The sequence below is a fragment of the Natator depressus genome, chromosome 7 (genome assembly GCF_965152275.1).
Source record: "Natator depressus isolate rNatDep1 chromosome 7, rNatDep2.hap1, whole genome shotgun sequence".
Taxonomy (NCBI): domain Eukaryota; kingdom Metazoa; phylum Chordata; order Testudines; family Cheloniidae; genus Natator; species Natator depressus.
Genome location: NC_134240.1, coordinates 56,821,653 through 56,842,632, shown reverse-complemented (window position 1 = coordinate 56,842,632; position 20,980 = coordinate 56,821,653). Strand labels below are relative to the sequence as shown.

General features: G+C 44.2%; 1 protein-coding gene across 4 annotated transcripts in view; it reads left to right on the top strand.

Moving 5' to 3' along the window:
* Positions 1 to 221: 221 nt before the first annotated feature.
* Positions 222 to 20,980, top strand: part of WASHC2C (WASH complex subunit 2C) — a 50,603-nt gene continuing 29,844 nt past the window's right edge. For 2 of the 4 annotated variants that reach the window (XM_074958556.1, XM_074958558.1), the window contains exons 1-17: positions 223 to 387; positions 2,094 to 2,258; positions 3,963 to 4,028; positions 4,821 to 4,994; positions 5,724 to 5,817; positions 6,237 to 6,295; positions 7,291 to 7,344; positions 8,113 to 8,214; positions 9,074 to 9,161; positions 10,503 to 10,571; positions 11,040 to 11,155; positions 14,394 to 14,466; positions 15,339 to 15,395; positions 16,996 to 17,160; positions 17,741 to 17,865; positions 18,904 to 18,996; positions 20,008 to 20,115. In XM_074958556.1, the coding sequence (XP_074814657.1) occupies positions 295 to 387; positions 2,094 to 2,258; positions 3,963 to 4,028; positions 4,821 to 4,994; positions 5,724 to 5,817; positions 6,237 to 6,295; positions 7,291 to 7,344; positions 8,113 to 8,214; positions 9,074 to 9,161; positions 10,503 to 10,571; positions 11,040 to 11,155; positions 14,394 to 14,466; positions 15,339 to 15,395; positions 16,996 to 17,160; positions 17,741 to 17,865; positions 18,904 to 18,996; positions 20,008 to 20,115 (1,701 nt within the window). In that variant the 5' untranslated portion in view covers positions 223 to 294. Of the gene's footprint in view, positions 388 to 2,093; positions 2,259 to 3,962; positions 4,029 to 4,820; positions 4,995 to 5,723; positions 5,818 to 6,236; positions 6,296 to 7,290; positions 7,345 to 8,112; positions 8,215 to 9,073; positions 9,162 to 10,502; positions 10,572 to 11,039; positions 11,156 to 14,393; positions 14,467 to 15,338; positions 15,396 to 16,995; positions 17,161 to 17,740; positions 17,866 to 18,903; positions 18,997 to 20,007; positions 20,116 to 20,980 lie in introns of all 4 variants that reach the window. The other 2 variants (XM_074958559.1, XM_074958557.1) reach the window with 2 other exon arrangements.

Below are 20,980 nucleotides of genomic sequence, written 5' to 3'. Positions count from 1 at the left end.
GTCTGGAGTGGATAAGCCCCTATGGGAGGGGAGGACAGGGTGGGTGCAGTGAGCCCGGTGGGGGCAGGGTAAGTGACCCCTGCTGGGGGCGGGGCCAGTGACGAGCGAGGCGGATCAGTGAGCCCGGCGGGGGGAGGGGCGGGATTAGTGACCCCGGGGGCGGGGTTGAGTTGAAGCGCGTCCATCCAGTATCCGGACGCAGCGGCGTCCCGTGGCGGGCGGGTCACGTGATCGGGCTCAGCTGACGGCCGGTCGGGCTGACGGGTAGGGCGCAGGCGCTGCCCAGGCTCCACCATGGAGCGCGCGGACCCGGTCTGGGAGCGGGCCTGGGCCCTGGACGAGATCCGCAAGGGCAGCCAGAGCTGGTCGCTGGCCGCGGACGCCGGGGTGAGCGTTGGGCGGCGGCGGCTCGGGGCCATGGGCGCGGCTCCCGGGGTTAAGGGGGGTGACTGGTGAGGGGAGGCGGGGGCTGGTAGGTTGAGGTGAAGCGGGTGGCTGATGAAGGGGGCTATAGGGGAGGTGGGGGTGAAGGGGGTGGCTGGCGAGCGAGAGGTGAAGGGAGCTATGGGAGAAAGTGGGGGGCTGGCAGGGGATGGCTGGTGAGGGAGAAGTGAAGGGAGCTATGGGAGAAAGTGGGGGGCTGGCAGGGGATGGCTGGTGAGGGAGAAGTGAAGGGAGCTGTGGGGGGCTGGCAGGGGATGGCTGGTGAGGGAGAGGTGAAGAGAGCTATGGGGACTGGTGGGGATCTGGCAGGGGTGGTGAAGGGAGCTGTGGGAGGCTGGGAGTGAAGGGATGGCCGGTGAGGGAGAGGTGAAGGGAGCTATGGGAGAGATGGAGGAGATGATGGGATGGCTGGTGGAGGGGCTGGCAGGGGGAGGTGAAGGGAGCTATGGGGGGGGGTAGTGAGAGGTTGTGGGGGAGGTGATTCCCCAGGTGGACTTGCTCTCAGCCTCTGGACCCTCCTTAGCCTCTCCTGGCACCCACTTCCCTCTCCCCATGCTGCAGCTGCACCAGGGGGCTGTTCCCCAGGTGTTTCTCATTGCTCACCGATGGGGGCCAAGCCTGCTTCTTACTGGCCCCCTGTGAAGGGGGCCAGGGTCCTCAGGCAGCGTATACCCCCCTTTAGCGGGTGCAGTCGAGAGGGTCTTGGCAGTTGGGAGCAGTGGGGTGCTTGTGGTTGCTTGAGCCAGCTGTGTTCCCCAAAGCTAGCTGCAAAAGTAGGGGTAGGCTCATGGATCGGGAGGGGGGGGTCATATGCAAGCTGGCAGTGGGGCTCTTTGGGCAGCTGGCTCTAATGAGGGATGTGTTTCTCCTGTGCTGTGCGGATTCTTGAATATATGGACCCCCCTCTGCAGTCTGGAAACCCAAACATGGCACTCGGGTGCTAGTTCCCAAGAGCTGGTGAATCCCTCCCCTTTCCAGAAGTACAAACAGAAAATGAAACTGGTCTTGCTCTCCACGCTGAGGGCCACCTTCCCTGTGGATGGGGGAGGGGGCAACCCACAGATGTCCTGAGAGCTCTAGAATTTCCCATCTCCCCATTACCCTACTCACCCTAGTCCCCTCTGTGACTTTCTCTCCCTCCTATCTGTTCAGTGCATGTACCAGTAGTGGCAAGTTCAGCGTTAATTACCTTCAGAAATTTCTCAGGTTGGCAGCACACCTAAAATGGTGCTGTGGAAAGCTGCCATCCTGGGCTTTGCCCTCATTTTCCCATGTCACATTGAGTCCTCATGGAATCATAGTGTGACTAGGGCCTGGTGGGGATGCCATGGTGAAAGGAGAGGGATGTGATGCCACTTTAAATCCAACCCCTCAGCAAATCAGTGGTGGTTTCTGCTATTTTAATACTCTTATTTTATGAGCTGACCTTGTGTGAACTGCAAAAAATAAACCACAAAAATAATGGGGTGGGGGGAAATCACAAGAACAATTAGAGTATTAGTGACTTGAGTCAGGAGTTCTCCAGTCTAAAATATCTTTTTTTGTCACTTTCCTGTTTTTAATTCACTTGAATGAATTGCTGTGGCCTTTTTATTGTGACTAAAGTTATCTGAAATTCAACACCACTCTCTTATGTGTTTTGTAAATAGCTGCTTCATTTTCTGCAAGAGTTTTCCCAGCAGACCATCTCCAGGACGCATGAAATTAAAAAACAAGTAGACGGACTGATTCATGAAACCAAAGCCACAGACTGTCGCCTACATAATGTCTTCAGTGACTTTCTTATGTTGTCCAACACGCAGTTCATTGAAAATGTGAGTGCACCAGGATCTAACAGGCTTAGAAGCAAGTGATATCGTTTGGAGTATGTTAAAATAGAGAGCATTTCTCCTAGATCTCTATTGTTTGATCATTTTTGTTTGGCAACCCTGTAACTATTGGTGGGGTGATGTATTGTTTCTGATGATTTTGTCTGTTCAGAAGTCACTTCTCTAAATTATGCCAGAAATATTAGGCAAGTTTGTGGTTCTGGTTTCTTTACACTGTATTTACTGTTATGGAATGACACTATTGGTGTTCGCAGATGTGAACATCACTGTTTCAGTACAGTAAGAAGTTGGATGTGAAAAATGTTGGCGTTACACACTTAACTACTAAGTGAGTAATGCTATAACAATGAATGGCTTTAATTTCTTTAGGCATTCTGAAGTGCTCTGCACGCTGGCAGGTATTTTGCCTTGATCAACATTGTACTCAGATTGTGCTTGGCTTACATAAAGCAGAAATACTTTTTTACTGTAAGGGCCTTTGTACAGGGACAAAGCAGTGGAGAATCAGGCCCTGGGCATCTTTAGATACTGTGATACCTAGCTGTGTTGTGCTGCATCATAATGCTGCTGTGTAAGACATTTAAAAAATGATATTGTGGGTGCTCAATGTATTTGAAAATGTGGTCCAAATTGTCTCAAGTTGGTTGCCCAAAAATTGAAGTACTCTGAATCGGGGGCTGCTTCTAATACCTTTGGCCTAAACTTTTCTGTGCTTCAGTTACTAATCTGCGAACCAGTTTAACGTCTTACCAGATGTTCGTAGCTAGGTTTGGCAAGCTGGTCAATTGACCGTCCCTTGTTTGACCATGGTCATGTATTCCAGCAAGTGTCCTGATGTAGGCAGCAGCCTACCTTTTTGATTGTATCATCAGTGCACATGGTGGTTTACAAAGCACATTAAATAAGTTAAGACAGTCTTTGCCCGAAGAATTTACAGTCTAAAATGACTACACAAATGTGCAAAAATTAATTCAGAAGAGAGTGGGGGAGGGAGAGGAGGGTTTAGTCATTAAAATCCTTTCCCAACACAGAGAGAAAAGATTTAACTTAATTTTTCTTTTCTTTTTCGTAATGTTCAGTCTTGAATCAGTTCACATTTAAATGCTAAGCTGACATTGCTTAAAAAAAAGGTAATAATGATCATTCCTGTTTTTAGAACTTCACCTTATTGTGTGTTACATTTTTCTGAGTTAAAGTAAATCAGTTAAGTAACTTGTTTTTTTGTAATTAGGCATAAGTCTCTAAGGCTAAGCCTATTGGAGACCATAAAGTCTTACTCTTTTGTTACTGTTCTAATAAATTAGTGCTTTAAAATATTTGACCATTTGTGATGTTTGATCTGTCAATTGACCAGTTATTTTTGGAACAGTCAAATGCCCAACCCTATTCATAAAATGGTTTTGCGATTCACCTATGAAAGGTGCTACAGGAGTACAAAATATTTTCAACTGAACTGTAGAAAAATGCCCAGTCTTCTAATCATGCTAAAGTAATACGTGTGTTTTTTAAATAAATGCATTAGACAGTTCTAAAATAGCATCATGCTGAATCCCTCAGATGTAAATGATCGTATTGTTGGTCTATTTCCTGGAAAAGTAGTGGGAATAGAGTCTCAGTATGTTAATGCATTTTTCTATCATCTGCAGCAGAACGTTATATTAATTTGAATCAATTCTCTTGGATCCATAGAGAGTATATGATGAAGAAGTGGAAGAACCTATTCCCAAAGCTGAAGTAGGAGACAAAGCAGAACAGGTTAGATGACTTATATTATTACGAGTGATGACACTGTGTTTGGAGCTGTGGAAAACATAGAAGAAGACACAAGTTTTTGGGTTTTTTTTTGTTGTTGTTTGTTTTTACTCCCAGGCACTTGCAACTTAGAGGCTGAATCTTGTTTACGTTATTCTTGCCAGTCCACCTGTTGGATGACTTGAGTCTCACAACCCTAAAAACTCAGGAGCACTATTGAAGACTACTGGTGTATCGTAACTTCAAGCCCAGTGTCTTGTGTCCAGTAGCCAAGCTTAAATTCTAGTTTTCTAAGTGCAACACATAATTGTAGCAGAAGAGGCAGGGGGCTAAACACTCTTCCCAAATCCTGGAGTTGTGACTAGACACAGGATTGTGTCTGGAATCCTGTAATGGTGCAAAGCCAGGAAGTCTTTTCTTCATTTGATAATTAAATGCACTTGGAAGCTAAAAGATCTCTTGTATTTTGGGGTTGGTAAAATGGAATTTAATCTGCGATGAAAAGATGTATTCAATTCTATCAGTTTTAAGCTTACCAAAGTAGTTTTTGTCATTTTAACTACAGTGAAACAGCTCTGTTGAGAGACTGCAATTTTCAGTTTCGCTGCTATGACATAGTTGAACCCACCATCAGAGGTGGAAACCATACCTCTATGCCACCAAGGGATCTTGAAGGTAGCTGTATTGAGAGTGGGCTCAATGCTGATTTGGAGCTAACCTCCTGCAGTTATGTTTGACAGTGAAAATGACTTTGACTAAAACTAAACAGAAATACGGTGTTTCTATTATTTAAAGGAGAAAACCCGGGAGCAAAAAGAAGCAGATTTGATTCCTAAAATCCAGGAAGCGGTGAACTATGGGTTGCAAGTGCTGGACAGTGCGTTTGAGCAGCTGGACATCAAAGCAGGCAATTCAGACTCTGAAGAGGAAGAAACTAATGAAAGGGTAGAACTAATACTGGAGCCAAAGGTAAAGAAACCTGCCTTTGGGGAGCACTGGGCTTGAATCTTATCTCATGTACACCAGTGCAAGCTGGGAGCAATACCAGCCAAGTTGGTTATGCTGGTGTAAAACTGATACAAGTTGCATCAGAATTGGGCCCATTGATTGGAGCTAAAGTGGCGGGCAGCCTTGCTGAGCTATCTCTGGAATTGTGTAACTAGCTCTTGTGTCTTAGAGCCAACCAGATAGTAGTTGTATGTACTTGCAAAGAGTACATAGAAAAGGGCACAGGGCCTTTTTCTGTGGGTTTTCTGGTGCATGTTGAAATACAAGGGGGTAGTTCATATTGATGGGTTTGGGAGGGGGCACATTCAGTTTTTGTGTGGGGAGGCGGTCTTAATGAATGTGAACTCTCTCTTTTTTTTTTTTTTTTTTTTTTTGAGTCCCTTTATGGGGTTCTGAGACAGTTTAATTGGTATAGACACGATCTCCATTGGACCAGCGAATAACAGCCCTAACCATCAATTCTAGACCCAGGACTCCAACCTAATGCTTGTATTCTCCAGTCTTCACAAGCATTATTCAGCACCTGATTTGGAACTGAAAACTGTTTTGGGACTAATGGTCTGCATAGTGTTGGGGTCTTTAGGAAAAAAAAAAAAAAAGTGCGGTATTGTTTTGAAATAGGAACTGTAAAGTGTCTTCTCCATGGCATAGAGATATAAACAAAACCCAACCCTCTTTGTCTCTTTGCAGGATCTCTATATTGATAGGCCTTTACCTTATTTAATTGGCTCCCAGCTGTTCATGGAACGTGATGATGTTGGGCTGGGGGATTTCTCTAGCGAAGGTTTGTGCGGGCATTGGCCTTATTTATGTTGGTAACTAGTTCCTGGCTTATTGCTTTGGCTCATGTTGAAGTGAATGGCTCTGATTATGTTGTGTGTTGGTGATTTTGGTGACTGATGTACTAAGGGGGGGGCGTGCATGCACCATAACAGGTACCTGCTAAGAGCTAAATGTTACAGCGAACTGGCCAAGCTTAATGTGACTGAGTGCTCAGTGCTTACAAGATCTGAGGTTTGTGGGCATGGAATGGAGGGATTATCATAACCTGTGCTTTTCAAACCAATCTCTCCTTTACACAGTGTTTAATTCTTCATTTACGATGCTGTAGGGTAGATGTCTGTGTTCTGAAGGCTGGAAAGCTGCATGTGTCACTGTGCTGTCTGAACTGAGCTCTCTCTTCTGTTTGTCATTTTTGAATAGAAGGGTCAGTAGACAGTGATCGTGGGAGTGTAATTGACAGTGAAGAAAACAATGAAGAGGTAAGAGGGGAAGATAACTGGCTGTTTAAGCTCGTTGGGGCAGGGGCTATCCTTGTTCTGTTTGTACAACACCTAGCATAGTGGGGTTCTGGTCCATGACTGGAGCTCCTAGGTGCTATGATGATACAAATAATTTTTGGCATAAACACTTGGGCTTCTTGATTATGTGATTATATGATGGCCTCATTATTTAGAATGACATTTTCCACTCCAACATCACTAAAGGGTCAAATCTTTTTTTTTTTCTAAATTGTATATTTTAACTGTGATGCAAATATTTCACATTGCTGTTCTTGTGTGATCATTTTTCCTGAAACAAAATCTTTTCAATAGAGCAATAAAGAGACAGTAGTTCTAATTTTGCTGCCTATATTGAGCCATGCATATGTGGCTGAAGTATTTTCAGTCTAATCACTTATTGTTGAAATGACAGAAAATTAGATCTTCCCATAGCTTCCCACGAGCTGCAGGTATATGCAATGATCCAGTATGGTGACAAGATGAACAGAAACCCCATTCACTGCTTACTCTGTAAACCTGCTTGTCTCTACTGATTATGGTGAACCATAACTTGTGGTTTTATACATTTACTGTATCACATCTTTTGCATCTGACAAGCTATGTCTGTAATGTGTACATTACATGCACCAGCTGTGTGCTAATTAGTGGAAGCATACTCTCTGCTCCTGAAAAGTTTTGCTTTCTGCATTTTGTAAGACTTGAGCTTTCCTTTTGAGCCAGACTAAAACTCCTATTAAAATATGTTGAACATTTTTCTGAAAACAAAGCCTTAAAAACTCTTGTGCATCAGTCATGGTCTGTAGTGCCTAGTTATTAGACTGCTGGGTTCAGTGACAGAAAGCAAGCCGAATAGGTGCAGTAGGCTGTTTTGGTGGTCAGAACTGCTGCAGGCATGGAATTTTAAAGCGTTCTACCTTAGGCACATAGCATGACTGTGTGCATTGTCTGTTTATCAAATTGCTTTTGCATTCTAGGAATCGGATGATGAATTTGGAAACCCAAGTGAGGACGATCAAAAGCCAGTAAGGGCAAGTACTGTGGAATGGAACAAAAGGCTGTCTGATGTTTAAATCAAGATTGGGTGCTTTTTTGAAAGACCTGCTCTAGGAATTACTTCGGGGAAGTTCTTTGGCCTGCGTTATAGAGGCCAGACTAGATAATCACAATAGTCCCTTCTGGCCTGGGAATCGATGTATCTATGTGCTGTACACAATGGAGATGCAAGGGAGAGGAGATAGATAGGATTTTGTAGGGACAGCTGGTCAAAGTCTAGGTTAAAACACGAATCGTGTCATCTTTCAGATACCTTGTTTGTGTGCTCAGCATGTTTGGACCCAATGGCCCTTGGTTTGGGGGTGGGGTGGGGTGGGGTGTGGGTGAATGCTTTAAAAATGAGGTAAAGCCCACTTGCAGTTCAAGTCTAAACCTTCAGAATGCACAATGTCACAGATAAAACAGAAAAGGCAAAGTAGATAGGGGATGAAGCAGAAGGGAAGCTGGAAGGTAGAAACAGAGGTGGGAGGAGTATATGTGTAATGGTGAGGATACTGTCCTTATGATCAGATTTTTTTTGTCATCTCTGTTCCCTTTAGTTAATTGGAGGACCTGTCTGTTCGTGCTGGGTACAGGGAGCATTACTTGGGGCTTAGAACACTTCCTTCCCTGTCATCCCTACCCCCAAAAAATCATACCCCTAAAACTAGTTGAATGTTCTTGTAAGCAAATTCAGTTCAGTCCGCTGGCCTTTCTTTTTCTGGCTGTAACAGACGACAATTACTTGTGTTGTTGCTTTTCAGAGAAGGACATTTGTGAGTGATGAGGAGGAAGAGGAGGATGGGTGTGACCTCTTTGGTGACTCTGAAAAAGAGGAAGAGGACTTAGAAGAAAACACAAGGCCGGTAAGGGATTACTGCTGCCAGTGGGAATGGGGCATAATTCCCTCTTGCGGGTATGAAGGAATTGAAATACTATCAGTAATGTGAGTAAATGAGCAAGCACAGTGATGGCTAGGAGTTCTCTGGCACGGGGTGTAGCAGAGACTGTTGAGGCTCCTTTCTAGCATTATTGCCTGTTCATGATACCTCTTGGGATGCCAGAGGCCCAGGTTGGCTCCAGAGCGGCCTCTGTAGCTGTGCAAAGTAGCTTATTGTGCTCCTACATGCAAATGTTGTCTGTCTCTCACTCCGGGGACTGCCCAGAAGCAAGGTGGCGGCTTTAAGAATTTGGAGAAAAGTGGGAAATGGCTTGCGTTCTTGCCTCATGACCCATTAAATTACCTGATATTTTAAACTTGCATAATACTTTCTGTCCTGCAGGATTCCAAAGTGCTTCGCAAACCATTGGCATATAGCCCTGTTGAAGCAGTGCTGCCTCTGGTGTGGAGCATGGCATCCAATAGGGGAAGGGAAGTGATTAGCCCAGAATATTGGGACAAAACCCTTCCTCTTACACGCAGTGCTAGGACGTGAGCTCCCTTCCATAAGGATCTGATCTGAACCCCGTTCCTATCCCATGCACTAGTGGGGCTGAAACTCTATGGATTAGCCTCAGATGAAGGAAGGGCTGATTGATTCTGCTGGCATCTGTACCTGTGTGTTTACAGGTATCAAACCTGTTGCTTGCGCTGCTAAACTGTCCCCTTGGGTAATGTTCTTATCTCTGCCAGTAAGGGGTGAGCCAAACACTCATTGAGACATAAAATAGGACTTCACTGAAAGGAATACAGTGTTCTCTTCCTTCTCCTTGTTGTATCCTCAGAAAAAGAAAAGACCAACGTCATTTGCAGATGAGCTGGCAGCACGGATCAAAGGGGATGTGCCTAGCAAACAAGATGAAGAGCAGTCCTGTAAGCTACTCTTTTTAGTACATGTCTGTGGGGAAGTGCTAGGGTCTTGAGGTTGTTTGAGGAGTTCTTTGTAATAGTACAATAGTATTTTCATGTGTGAGTGCGTTTTTCATGAAAGCAAATAGCATGCGTCTGTCCTCTTGCAATTAAGGACAAATAAATGATACAGACAATGACATTCTAATAACACAGCATTTGACAATGGGGTCCTAAAGGGGTTCTGGCCAGGGGTAGGTATGAATGTCATGTTGGAATTTGTACGGAGAACCAGTAGAATCCTCCAGTCAGGAATAGGCTAATCTAGCGGTCCCCAACCTTTCTTGTGGGAATAGCATACTGCTATTCCCAGAAGACTGCGGCAAGCGCCGGACACTCTGCTGCCGAAATGCCGCTGCTGAAAACCGGCAGCGGGAAGAAGCATCGCCACCAAGAAAACGGCAACGCTTCTCGGCAGCATTTCGGTGGCGGGGTGTCCTGCGGGTGCACAAAAATGCCCCGGCGGGCGCCATGGCACCCGCGGGCACTGCACTGGAGACCCTTGGGCTAATCACTTCTCCACTTCCCTGCAGATTAGGTCGGGAAGGGGATTCTTGCCTTGTCTGCTCCCCACATGGTGTAAAATTGTGCATTGGTGTATGCGCATTGTTTGGCTGTTTCATCTGACTTAGGGGGAGACACTGGCCACTAGCCTCTTCCCCTTCTGGCTGTTCTAAGAGTGAGAGAAATAAAATATTCTAGTGCTTTAGTATGTTCAGGCTTTTAAATAAAACCTAACCTGTCAATATCACTTGTACTCTGAGAAACCTTCCTTACTGCTGGTGTTAGTCCCACCATAGACTAAGATTGTGAAAGATTTTTGCATCTTTACTCTTGACCATTTAGACCACCGGTTGTTGTTTTTCTACTTTGCTCAGCTTGAATAGTCAAACTAGATTGGTCCGTTTCATGCTTAATTTGAAAAATGTTCTTGTTTATGAAAATAAATAGAGGCATCTTCCAGATATACCCCCACCAAATACTTTTAAATTAAAATCTTTAATCTGTAAAGTGCCTGACATGTTGGGGCCCTGATATATAAAGTTTAAGTGCTACTGTAATAAAAAATGACAAATTTCTATTCGCCTCAAGCTCTTAAAATGTTCACTCAGTTGAACAATGGGCATAAAACTAATTTGCAGGGTTGCTTCAGGAAGCTGTGCAATGTAGAAAAATATACAAACGGGCTCTTGTTCTGACTCCTCATGTTTTAAGATGCATTTATAGCAAACTGGCCTCCAGTAATAAATGACAAGAGTAAAGATGGACTCTTTTTAATGACCTCTTCATCTTTTCTTCTCCAAGCTCTGTCAGCAGAAATCAAAACGAAGAAGACTGTGAAAGAAAAGAAGGAAGTTAGAGTTCCATCAGACGGTAGGACTTCCTCCTCTGCTCTGTAGCTTCTGCTTCTAAATTTGCGGGGGGGGTCAGATCTTCCAGATAAAGTGATATATTCCAGAAACCCCACTTCTGCACTGTATCAATTAGCATCCTTCAGTTTATATGACTGGCAGTAAAGTAGCCTGTGTTCATGTCTGTACCAAGCAAGAGTAGAAATGGGTATAGAGGAAGTTCCTTGCTCACACATGATCTTACTTGGCTTGGTCCAGTTGCTACAGATCTCATGCTTAGTTGCTACAGTGATACGTGTGATGTCAGAACTTCTATAGAATAGACAAAGCTGATTTTTTTCTTGTGCATGTACGTCTGTAAAATCAAAACAGGATTGTTACCATGGAGCATGTAGGTTATTTGGCCCCTTCTCTGTGATGCTTCGTGAGAATGCAGAGGAGTAGGCCCAGTTAACAGCTTTCCTGCAGTATGCGTGTGCTATGTTTCTAGATGACGAGGATGACATCTTCAAACCTCCCAAGCTGACTGATGAGGACTTCTCGCCATTTGGTTCGAAGGGTGGCCTTTTCAGTGGTGGGATGGGACTCTTTGACAATGAGGAGGAGGTTAGTTACTGGTGGGGTAGAGGGGCACATGGATTCTTTCACAGATGTCCCCCTAAAAAAGGGATTGATGCTGTTGGAAGGTGAGGAGAGAGGAACTCTCAGACTTACCACAACATCTTTCCTGCTTGAGCCACAAACATAATGCTCGAGTGAGGTTCTGCATTTTGTTCCTCTGTGCATGATGCCCTTTCTCCAGTAGTTGATCTTTAAATATTCATGGTAAATAGGCCCGATGGGATGTTAGATGGGGTGGGATCTGAGTTACTACAGAAAATTCTTTCCTGGGTATCTGGCTGGTGAATCTTGCCCATATGCTCAGGGTTTAGCTGATTGCCATATTTGGGGTCAGGAAGGAATTTTCTTCGAGGGCAAATTGGAAGAGGCCCTGGAGGTTTTTCGCCTTCTTCTGTAGCATGGGGCGCGGGTCACTTGCTGGAGGATTCTCTGCACCTTGAAGTCTTTAAACCACGATTTGAGGACTTCAGTAGCTCAGACATAGGTGAGAGGTTTTTCGCAGGAGTGGGTGGGTGAGATTCTGTGGCCTGCGTTGTGCAGGAGGTCGGACTAGATGATCATAATGGTCCCTTCTGACCTTAGTATCTATGAATCTATAGTATTAAAAGCAATGAGGGGATGGCTTGGCGTTCTGAAAATCATATTGGAAATAGATTCCTTGGATTCACAGGTTCAGCTCCCAGCTGGGTTGACTCAGCCCTTCTTTTTGAGGTAGATAAATCAAGGAAAGTGCAGTTAACTGAAAAGACCTGTGCGGAGTAAAGACTTTTAAAGACAGCTCCACATGGATGCTGAAAATCATGTGCCTCTCTTCAGAAGGGAGCAGATTTGACCCTGGGGTCTTTGGGCAGAATATCCCTCCCACTCCCTCTGCACCATTAGCATTTATGGATTTTGTCAATAACTGCTCTGCCACCCCTACCCCAGAGGTAGCCATATTGCAACAGTGCAGTATATACATAACTTGTGGAGTGCTGTGTGATCCTTTGGAATGGAAGGCCAGCTGTATAGACCTAAAACTAATGTTTAATAGCCTCCCTGACCCATCTTAGACTCTTGGTTCACCCCTTGGTCCTGTTAACCTGCGATTGTACAACTCCTGGGTACCTGCACTGCCCAGAAAACTTAATGCGTACATTTGTTTGTGTGTGTAAAATTGATTTACAGAGAGATGCAACTAAACTGTCTCTTTTCTCTCTCCTCTCCCGCCCCCACATTTATACATATTTCAGTTCTATGCAGAAAAATGTTGGTATTGTGAAAAGAAATGCTTGTATTTCTAATAAGATTTAAGAGTCAGGAGGTAAACAAGAAAAATAACTACTTGTGTGTTACGAGCTAGAGTCAGCTGACTGACTTAGAGCAGCAACTGTTGGCTTTTGTGGCTACACACGCACAGTTCCTCAAACAGGCTGTTGAGCTACTAGTCATGACCAATGAGACATAAGATAGAAGCATGACATCAACAGTGCACCCACTGATTCAGATGTTCCCTGAGGACAAAGCTTTGCTATCTAGCGACTTGTAGAGCAGACTTACCCTGGAGTGGGTGTCAGAGATCACAAAGATTGTGACATTTATTGGATACTTTCCAACAGAATGGGGAGCCTCTTTATTACAGATATCTGTCCACCCACCCCAACTCTGCCTTCATCTGTTTTAAAGTACTCAAAATATATTTCCACTCTAAGCAGCAGTAATTGATTTTTCTTTTAATTATAGGATTGTAAGTTTTGTTTTTGACATCAATGCATATTTGGGTAAAATAACTAGGCTCTCATTTATTATTGTAAAAGTTACTGTCATCTTAATTTTTATTAAATGTTTCCTTTTTCAGTATAGACACATCCTCCATAAAGCTTAGTAGAAGAATGAGTCTGCGGCAGGACTCCTCAAGGAGCCTGTTTTCAAACAGCTGTACCCAAATCCCTTTTATACACTAGGGCTGGGATATTTTTGGGGGTGCCAGAGACAGTTGGATGCTTAACACCCTCTGAGTTTCAGTGATGCCCAGCTCTTAGGATCCTTGAGTAGTACCTAGGGTGACGTTTTCAAAGTGCTCGTTTGAGTGATCGGCATAGGGCAATTGGAACCTGTGTTTACCGTTTGAGGAGTGCAATTTCAAGTTCTCTTCAGCTTCTGGTAATCTATCTCGAGCTATGTGGATTTGGCATGTCTCTAGCCAAGGGAGCAATGTGTCTATGCAGATGCGGAAGGGATTCCATAGTAGTCAGCTGTTCTTTTGAGTTGTAACATGTACTTTTGGGGAACAGGGGGACTTTAAATGCCAATCTAAATCTGTCACACGGCATACTATGACCAGTGATGTTAACCCTTTCTTTTGTCCTGGTCTGAAACTCGAGAGATTCATGCTATGCCCCTATCCCTCTTATGCCCTGTCTACATGAAAAAGTTGCATTGGGATAACCTAAAGGATTAATTTAAATCGATATACAGTAGAACCGCAGAGTTACAAAGATGAGAGTTACGAACTGACTGGTCAACCACACATCTCATTTGGAACCAGAAGTATGTAATCAGGCAGCAGCAGAGACCCCCCCCCCCCCCCCCCCCAAAAAGGCAAATACAGTACTGTTAAACATAAACTACTAAAAAAAAGGGAAATTAAAAAAAAAAAGACTTGACAAGGTAAACTGTTTCTGTGCTTGTTTCATTTAAATTAAGATGGTTACATGCAGCATTTTTCTTCTGCAGAGTAAAGTTTCAAAGCTGTATTAAGTCAAAGTTCGGTTGTAAAGTTTTGAAAGAACCACAACATTTTGTTCAAAATTACGAACACTTCAGATTTACAAACAAGTTCCATTCCCAAGGTGTTTGTAATTCTGAGGTTCTACTGTTGTTAAAACCATTGCAAACCCATGTGGGTGCTTACATTGGTATAGGAGTGGCTCTTTGGTTTAGCATAAATTGGTTGGTACCAGGTTTAATTTAAACTGAATAAAGCTACTCTTATACCAAAATAGGTGTCCATAAAAGTTTGCACTAGTTTAACTAAATTGATGCAAGTTTGGGTGGCCAAGCCCTTAAACATGAAGTGAAGCAAAGGGGAAGAACTTTTTCTAACCCAGAACAAAAATGGAAACGTGTAGAAATGCACAGATTTCAACTTCTTCTCCACTGGCTGTTGCCCCAAGTCTGTATCTTTGCAGTCAGTTGATCAAGTTCTCACACTCTTCTGTCGTGCGTCTTTGTCTTCAATCAGAGCGATCTTTTTGCTGAAGCACCAAGAGGGGAAGACTTGAAAGAAAAAGAGCTGCGAGCCCCAATAAATGATGGTAAGAACTGATTTGTGCAAGTAGCACACGTCTCCAGTTGCACTATAGGTGTCTGGATTCTCTGTGGTTGGTAATCATCTCTTAAAGGGTGATCTGAACCAAACTAGATAAATAGCAAAAAATAAGCTAGAAAAGAAGTTAGTAGTTAACTCTACTAGACTCTCAACAGAATGCACGGTTTTCTGTTTTCAGTGGGGAAATATTCACATTTTTCTTTGATTTTTTAAAAAGCTAGATGTTTCTCCACTAACTTTTTTTATATTTTATGGCCCCCATCAGGTTGCTGGGTGGGAGGTGTTCCCATTAGGGGCTTGATGCAGAGTCAGGTATGGAGTAATTTGCAGCAGGGTGTGTATATGGCCAAATGTTTTTTGAAAATGTTTATGCCTAAATTTAGGCTTCTAAATTCATATATGAGCAGCCTGACTCTGAAAAGTGCTATGTGCTCAGCTGCTCCTGTTGAAGTCATCTAACTCCAAGGGCTAAATTTTCAAATGGACCTTAGGCTCCTAAGTGATAGGCATTGTTTCTGGGGCACAGAGTGGATTTTTAAATGATGTATAACTTGTGGGTGATTTACAAGAGCTTGTCTCCACACAAGAATTCTTTTTATTCCTGGCTTTTTAGTTTCATGGGCTTGTTTTGCAACACGGAAGGGACATCTGGACTCACTTTTTGTCTGTTGAGGAAAAACAACCACAGAAATTCAGAAAATGTGTCTAAAGCACATGGATTTGAAGCCATTTGGGCTCCTGAACAAAAACGAGAAAGCTCAGTACAATAGTCACGTTTCTTATACTGCAGTATTTGGGGTGTTAATTGTATAAAATGTTTGCATCTAAGTTATTGTCTTGTATTTCCCATAATTTCAGAGCCATCAACAAAGGCTTTATGGAAAGTTCCTGCGGGCGCGGTCTCTCTCTTCCCAGGTATGGTTCAATTGATGGTGACCTGCTTCATGCAGGGAATACATCTCTTGCTTTAAAACACACTACAAAAGCTATGTTATCCAGCACTTTACCAACCAGAAAGCTCTATAAAGCCAGAATTGCTTATCTTCATTGAAAGTCCAGTTTTTAGTCTGGTTGGTGCAGCGCCAGCAGGCTCCCTACCTGGCTCTGCGTGGCTCCCTGGAAGCGGCGACATTCCCTGCTTCTCCTGGGTGGAAGTGCAGCTAGGTGGCTCTGTGTGTTGGCTCCGCAGCTCTCATTGGCTGGGAACCATGGCAAATAGGAGTTGCATGGGCAGTGCAAGCGGGTGGGGGCAGCGTGCAGAGTTGCCTAGTCTCACTCCTGCCTAGGAGCAGCAGGGACATGTTGATGCTTGCGGGGAGCCGCCTGAGGTGAGCGCTGCCCGGATCCGGCACCCCGCACCTTCTCCTGTACCCCAACTCCCTTCCTCGAACACCTCCTGCACCTAAACTCCTTCCCAGAGTCCACACTCCCTCTCTCCTGTGCTCCAGCCCTGAGCCCCCTCCCACACCCAAACTCCCTCACTCTTAATTAACTGGAATTTTTCACTTACCGACACCCCCCATTTCCCCAATATGCCGGATAACAAAGCTTTTACTGTACAATAGTTTTAAAGAAAAAAATTATCAAAATGCAGCACTGCTGTATTGGATATTCAGCATCAAACCATAGGAACTGTAAAGATGCTAGGTCTGAATTTCACTGTGTTCTGTGCACTTGTAAAGGTTCTGTGGGGGGCATTCAAGAAAGCGTGAATACCAGTGAAGTTGGTTATATCATTTCTAAGCTAGCATAATCTTGGATAGCTTTTTTTTTTTAAGAATCTGTTTGTATCAGTGATTCATATACTGAATGCATAAGGGCTTGGATATTGCATGTCCTTTTCCTCTTTCAAGCGGTAGTATGGGCTGCATTTTAAAAGTTGGCTAGATCTTTACAGTATTGTGCCGTTTCTTCATGCTAGCCTGTTAAGTTTCTTTTGAAAGAGGTGGTTAAACTTGTTGTTTTCCCCCATGATCAAAAGGAGAAGAAATAGTTACAGAACTCCCTGTCCCCCTTAGTTTCTCTCAGAGAGCTGATCTGTGTGGGGAAGAGCTTCTGGATGTATCTTTAGTTTTGAACTAGACAGCATGATGCACATTTTAAGTGTAGTAACAAAAGCAAACTGAGGTAACATGTTTGCACCAAAGTCTTATTTTTATATATTGGATATTCTTCCTCTTTCATGCCCTACTGGCTGGTTCTAAGACTGGCTAGATGAGCTCAGAATTCCCTCATACCTTTTCACTAATGCACCAGGGATGGCTTTGGCACAGGGTTAGGTCAGATGCCATCTTGTTCCTCTCAGGCGAGTGCACACTTTGTCAGTATTGGACCTGGCTAGACTATCTGTTGCAAGCAACTGAGGTGATGAATTTAGTCCTCTCTTCCTTTTCAGGAATTGTGCAAGTAGATTGTGACTTCTATGAATTTAATCACTGTTCAAAAATCGCTGGCTAAATAGCTCTTAAACTTTGTAGTCAGTGTTGACTCAGTTATTCAATATTCTGACTCGCAGGTGGGAATGATGTGTTTAGTTCCGCCTCTGTTCTCACGGAGAAAGAAAACAAGAAGCCCGTGGAGCAGAGCGCAGAGAATGCCACAAAACAGCCTGGGAAAGTTAGTCTGTTTGATGATGATGATGACTTTTTTGTGGAACCGACTAACAAACACTTAAAATCAGGTAAAGTGTGTTCAGAACACTATTAAAGGTCATAGAAACTAGGGCCAGTGGGAACCTGCAGGTCATGAAATCCCCCCTGCTCTTGGTGGTGTTTCTGCCTCTGCTATTCCACTGTCTCATCTATATATGATCCCTCTGAACATTACCATCAGTGATGTCTGTGATCCTTCTTGGCAGCTGTTGGCCATTCGCTCTTCTTACGGGTTTTTCTTCTTTTTTCTGGGAGGCTTTTTAGTGTGAGGCGATATCTAGTTTTGGTTCAGAAGAGCTGTGTGTGTCTAGATGGGTGTGCCTGTGCAGTGTGTGGGGGAAGGACGGAGAACTGCAGCACCCGTTGACGTTTTGGCTGATGACTGTTGTACCCAACTGACACTTCACCTTGTGAGCTAGCCCAACCCACACACCCCAATCAAAAATGGACTTCTGTTGCTCATTGCTGTCATTCTGCTCCCTACAGAAGAGACTATACTCCTTCTAGAATGTCACAGCCTCTCTTGTGATCAGTGATAGCTGGTCTCTTCCAACAGAAAACATTACCCAATATGAATGTGTATTTTCTTTTCTTTTTTTTTAAACAAAGTCAAAGCCACTGCTGATTTCTTTGACAATGATGAAGGCGACTTATTCAAGAAAAAGCCTGAAGTTGTTCCTGCAGCTGTCAGTAAGGTAGCTGAAGGCCGTAAAGAATCCATGGGAGGGAAAAAGGTAACGTTAGAAGTGGATTTTTCCATTGTGCGCAAAGAACTGATCTTAGAGGAATAGTTAGGCCATTCTGGCTCTAACTCTGCTGGAGTCTATCCCACAGAATAACGGGAATGTGTTTTGTCTCTATGAACGTGATGCTTAGTTTTCAGATTCCTCCCCAGCCAGCTCTGGGGGTTGCCTGTATGTCTTCCTCAGCTCTTTGACTTTCTGGGCTCCCTCCCAGGGGTTTCCTGTGCTGCGAGGTTGGTCTCTGGGAGTCTCACCAAGGCTGGAGTTGGTCTCCTCTGTCATGTGACCATGGTGCCTCTCTTGTTCCTCTTCTTGCTCTGTAGCAGCTGGCAGAAGCTGGCTGTGAAGTAGAGCTGGGAGGAATTTCCTGGCCGACTAGTTTATTTGCTGAAAAATGCAGTTTCAGGTTGACCGAAGCAATTCATGAATTCACGTCAAGCTTGGCTAATAGTTTGGCTGACTAAAAATGGGGAAAATAAATTTTCAAAAGTCAAAATGGTTCATTTTGACACTCTTGTTTCTAAACAACATTTTGTTTAGAAACTTAGCTAGATTGAGTTAAATTTTTTTAAAAAGGGTAAACACCCAAAATCAAGGAAAAAAAATCAAACAAATTTCACTTCTGGCGAAATGTTTCATACTCGGTACTTATTAACTTAGGGGTATAGTACTCTCACCATTGGCTAGTTCATCTCTGTTGTCTCTACATGGGCTTATCCAGGAAAATATAGCTAAGCAGTGCCATGGAATCCCTATAGTGCCTCCTGTTGAAGTCAGTAGGAGTTGTATGCAAAAAAAAATCTATGGCCAGCTCTTGAAATTGTCCTCATGCAGCTGAGGCTCTGCAGAAAGATCTGTCTTCAAAACCATGTGGGTTTTGGATTCTCTAGTGTCTGGATCAGAATTTCCTAGGTTTTAGCCATCCCTTTTCAACAGCTGGGGCACTTAACTGGCCAGCTACCAAAGAGGAATATGAAGTGTGCTGTTTGGATTGATTTAAATGGGTGCTGATATGTTCTTGTTTTGAAGAGTCAACCATCTTCCACTGAGGACTCCAAACCTTCATCTGATATACTTCCCAAAAACCAAAGAGGCCTATTCTCTGATGAAGAAGATTCTGAAGTAAGTGCTAAATACTCTTAGATCTAAATGGAATTATAGGAGGCCTGGACCGCAGCATGACTGCATTTCTACTGCCACGTTACCTAAAACCCATTCCTGTTGAGAGATGTCTCAAATCGTTGCTTAGCTCCAAGGAATGGGATCTCTGGTATGTGGTTCCCCCAAAAAACACTCTCTCCAGCAGGAGCAGTGTGTGTCTCCCAGCATTTTCCACCAATTTTAAAAATTCTTTTTTGCGTGCACACAGAGGCATGAGATGGAAGGTTAAATGAAGTAACAAGGCAGGAAAGAGCATCTGACCCTTGTATTTGCTTCAGTATGTACAGGGGTCAGGCAAGCTCTTCAGTCCCTTTCTTTTTGCCTCCCAGCTTGGACCTGACCTGGAGCCTTCAGAGCAGACATGCCAATTTTTTCTGTCGAAAAAATGCAGAAATTGGGCTTGTTTTTGGCTCAATCAGCTTGTGAGTTGTTTGCTGGCTAGTTTTTGACTTGTAGCTTGTTGCTGCTTTTTTTTGATTGACTCCTGGCAAGCAGGGGCAAGGGGGGGAGAGAGTCAGGGGTGCACAGCAGGCTTATCATAGTCCCAGACTGCACTCCGGGGGGGATCTAGTCACATTGAGTGTTGGGGTTCTTAGGGATTGGCTTGTTTTGGCCTTGTTTTGAAATGGGATTCGCTTGATTTTTTGGCTTATTTTGAAAGTCGGGTGCTTATTTACCACCTGAAAGTTGGCAACTGTGCTTCAGAGAGCTCCCAGGAGAAGTTACATGCACTCAATATCTCTGAATCGGGCAGAAGGTATATTCAGTAGGGCCACCAAATCAGTGACCTTTTTTTGTGAAAGTGTGGGCCTCTAGTTTAGGAGTGGTGAGAATCAGCCATCTTACTCCTCTTCAGCAGCACACCAGTCTCTTTTTGAATAAATGCAAAGTGCATATTATTTTCCTAGTTCTTAAACCCTGTTTCTCTCACCTCAAACTGTCTTGCTAAGTGACTGTGTTTGGTTCTATCAGGACTTGTTTTCATCGAGTCTAACAGGGAAGTCAAAGAGCACATCTCTACCGCCAAGCAAGTCAGTCACAAAAGCCCCACTCTCCCTCTTTGACGATGAGGATGAAGAGGTAAGTGTCTCCCCAGCACTGGCTGCACTTTCTCTGTAGCCCACTCACTGGGCTCTGCGAGTAAGGTAAATCCGTTAAAAGGGTCACTGTTCATATGCCAGGGTTTAGTGCCATGCTGGCAAGTTTTACATATCTCCTCCTGTAACAGATTGAGCATAATGGCTGCTTGAGAAGGGGTATGGACAACCGTGATCTTTGATTTACTACTTTGTGCTCTTCTAGTCCCCTTCATCCCTGGAGCTCAAGCAGAGTCTGTATCCTCCTCACTTTGGAGGTGGGGAAGCTGAGGCTGAGGTGATTTGCTCAGGGTTACGTGGTCAGTGGTGGAGCTGGTGCCCTGTTCTCCAGGATATGCTGCCTCTCTAGTGGGTAATAACTATAGACAGGTTCACGGTATTCTTAATTTAGTGTGTCTTGTGATACTACCCCAAAGCCCCCATCCTAGGCACTGTACAAACACACAAGGAAGCATCACCCTCTGCTTTTCAAGAGCTTACAATCCATCTTTGGACACCCAGCCCCCAGAGCAAACTAGCCTGCCCCACAATCATCCCCTGACTGTGATGAGGTGTCAGCAGATTGTGGCAGGCCTGTGGCTTATGCAAATTCCAGAGCCCTCGTCTGAGAACACCCTGCCTCCAGCTCCCATTTTTTCCCATCTGGGACTGTTAGCAGAAGCTGCCCATTGCTTAGCAAGCCGTCCTACTGGGCATTCCTGATTTTGGGTTTTTTGCAAAGTTTCTAACCAGGAATCCAAGTTCAACTGGAAAAACTTTTAAGGGATTCTGTTTTTAACCCACTTCATAAGAGTCTTGCACATGGACAAGCGCCAAGTTCACCAGGTGTCTTTTTACATGTACGGTAG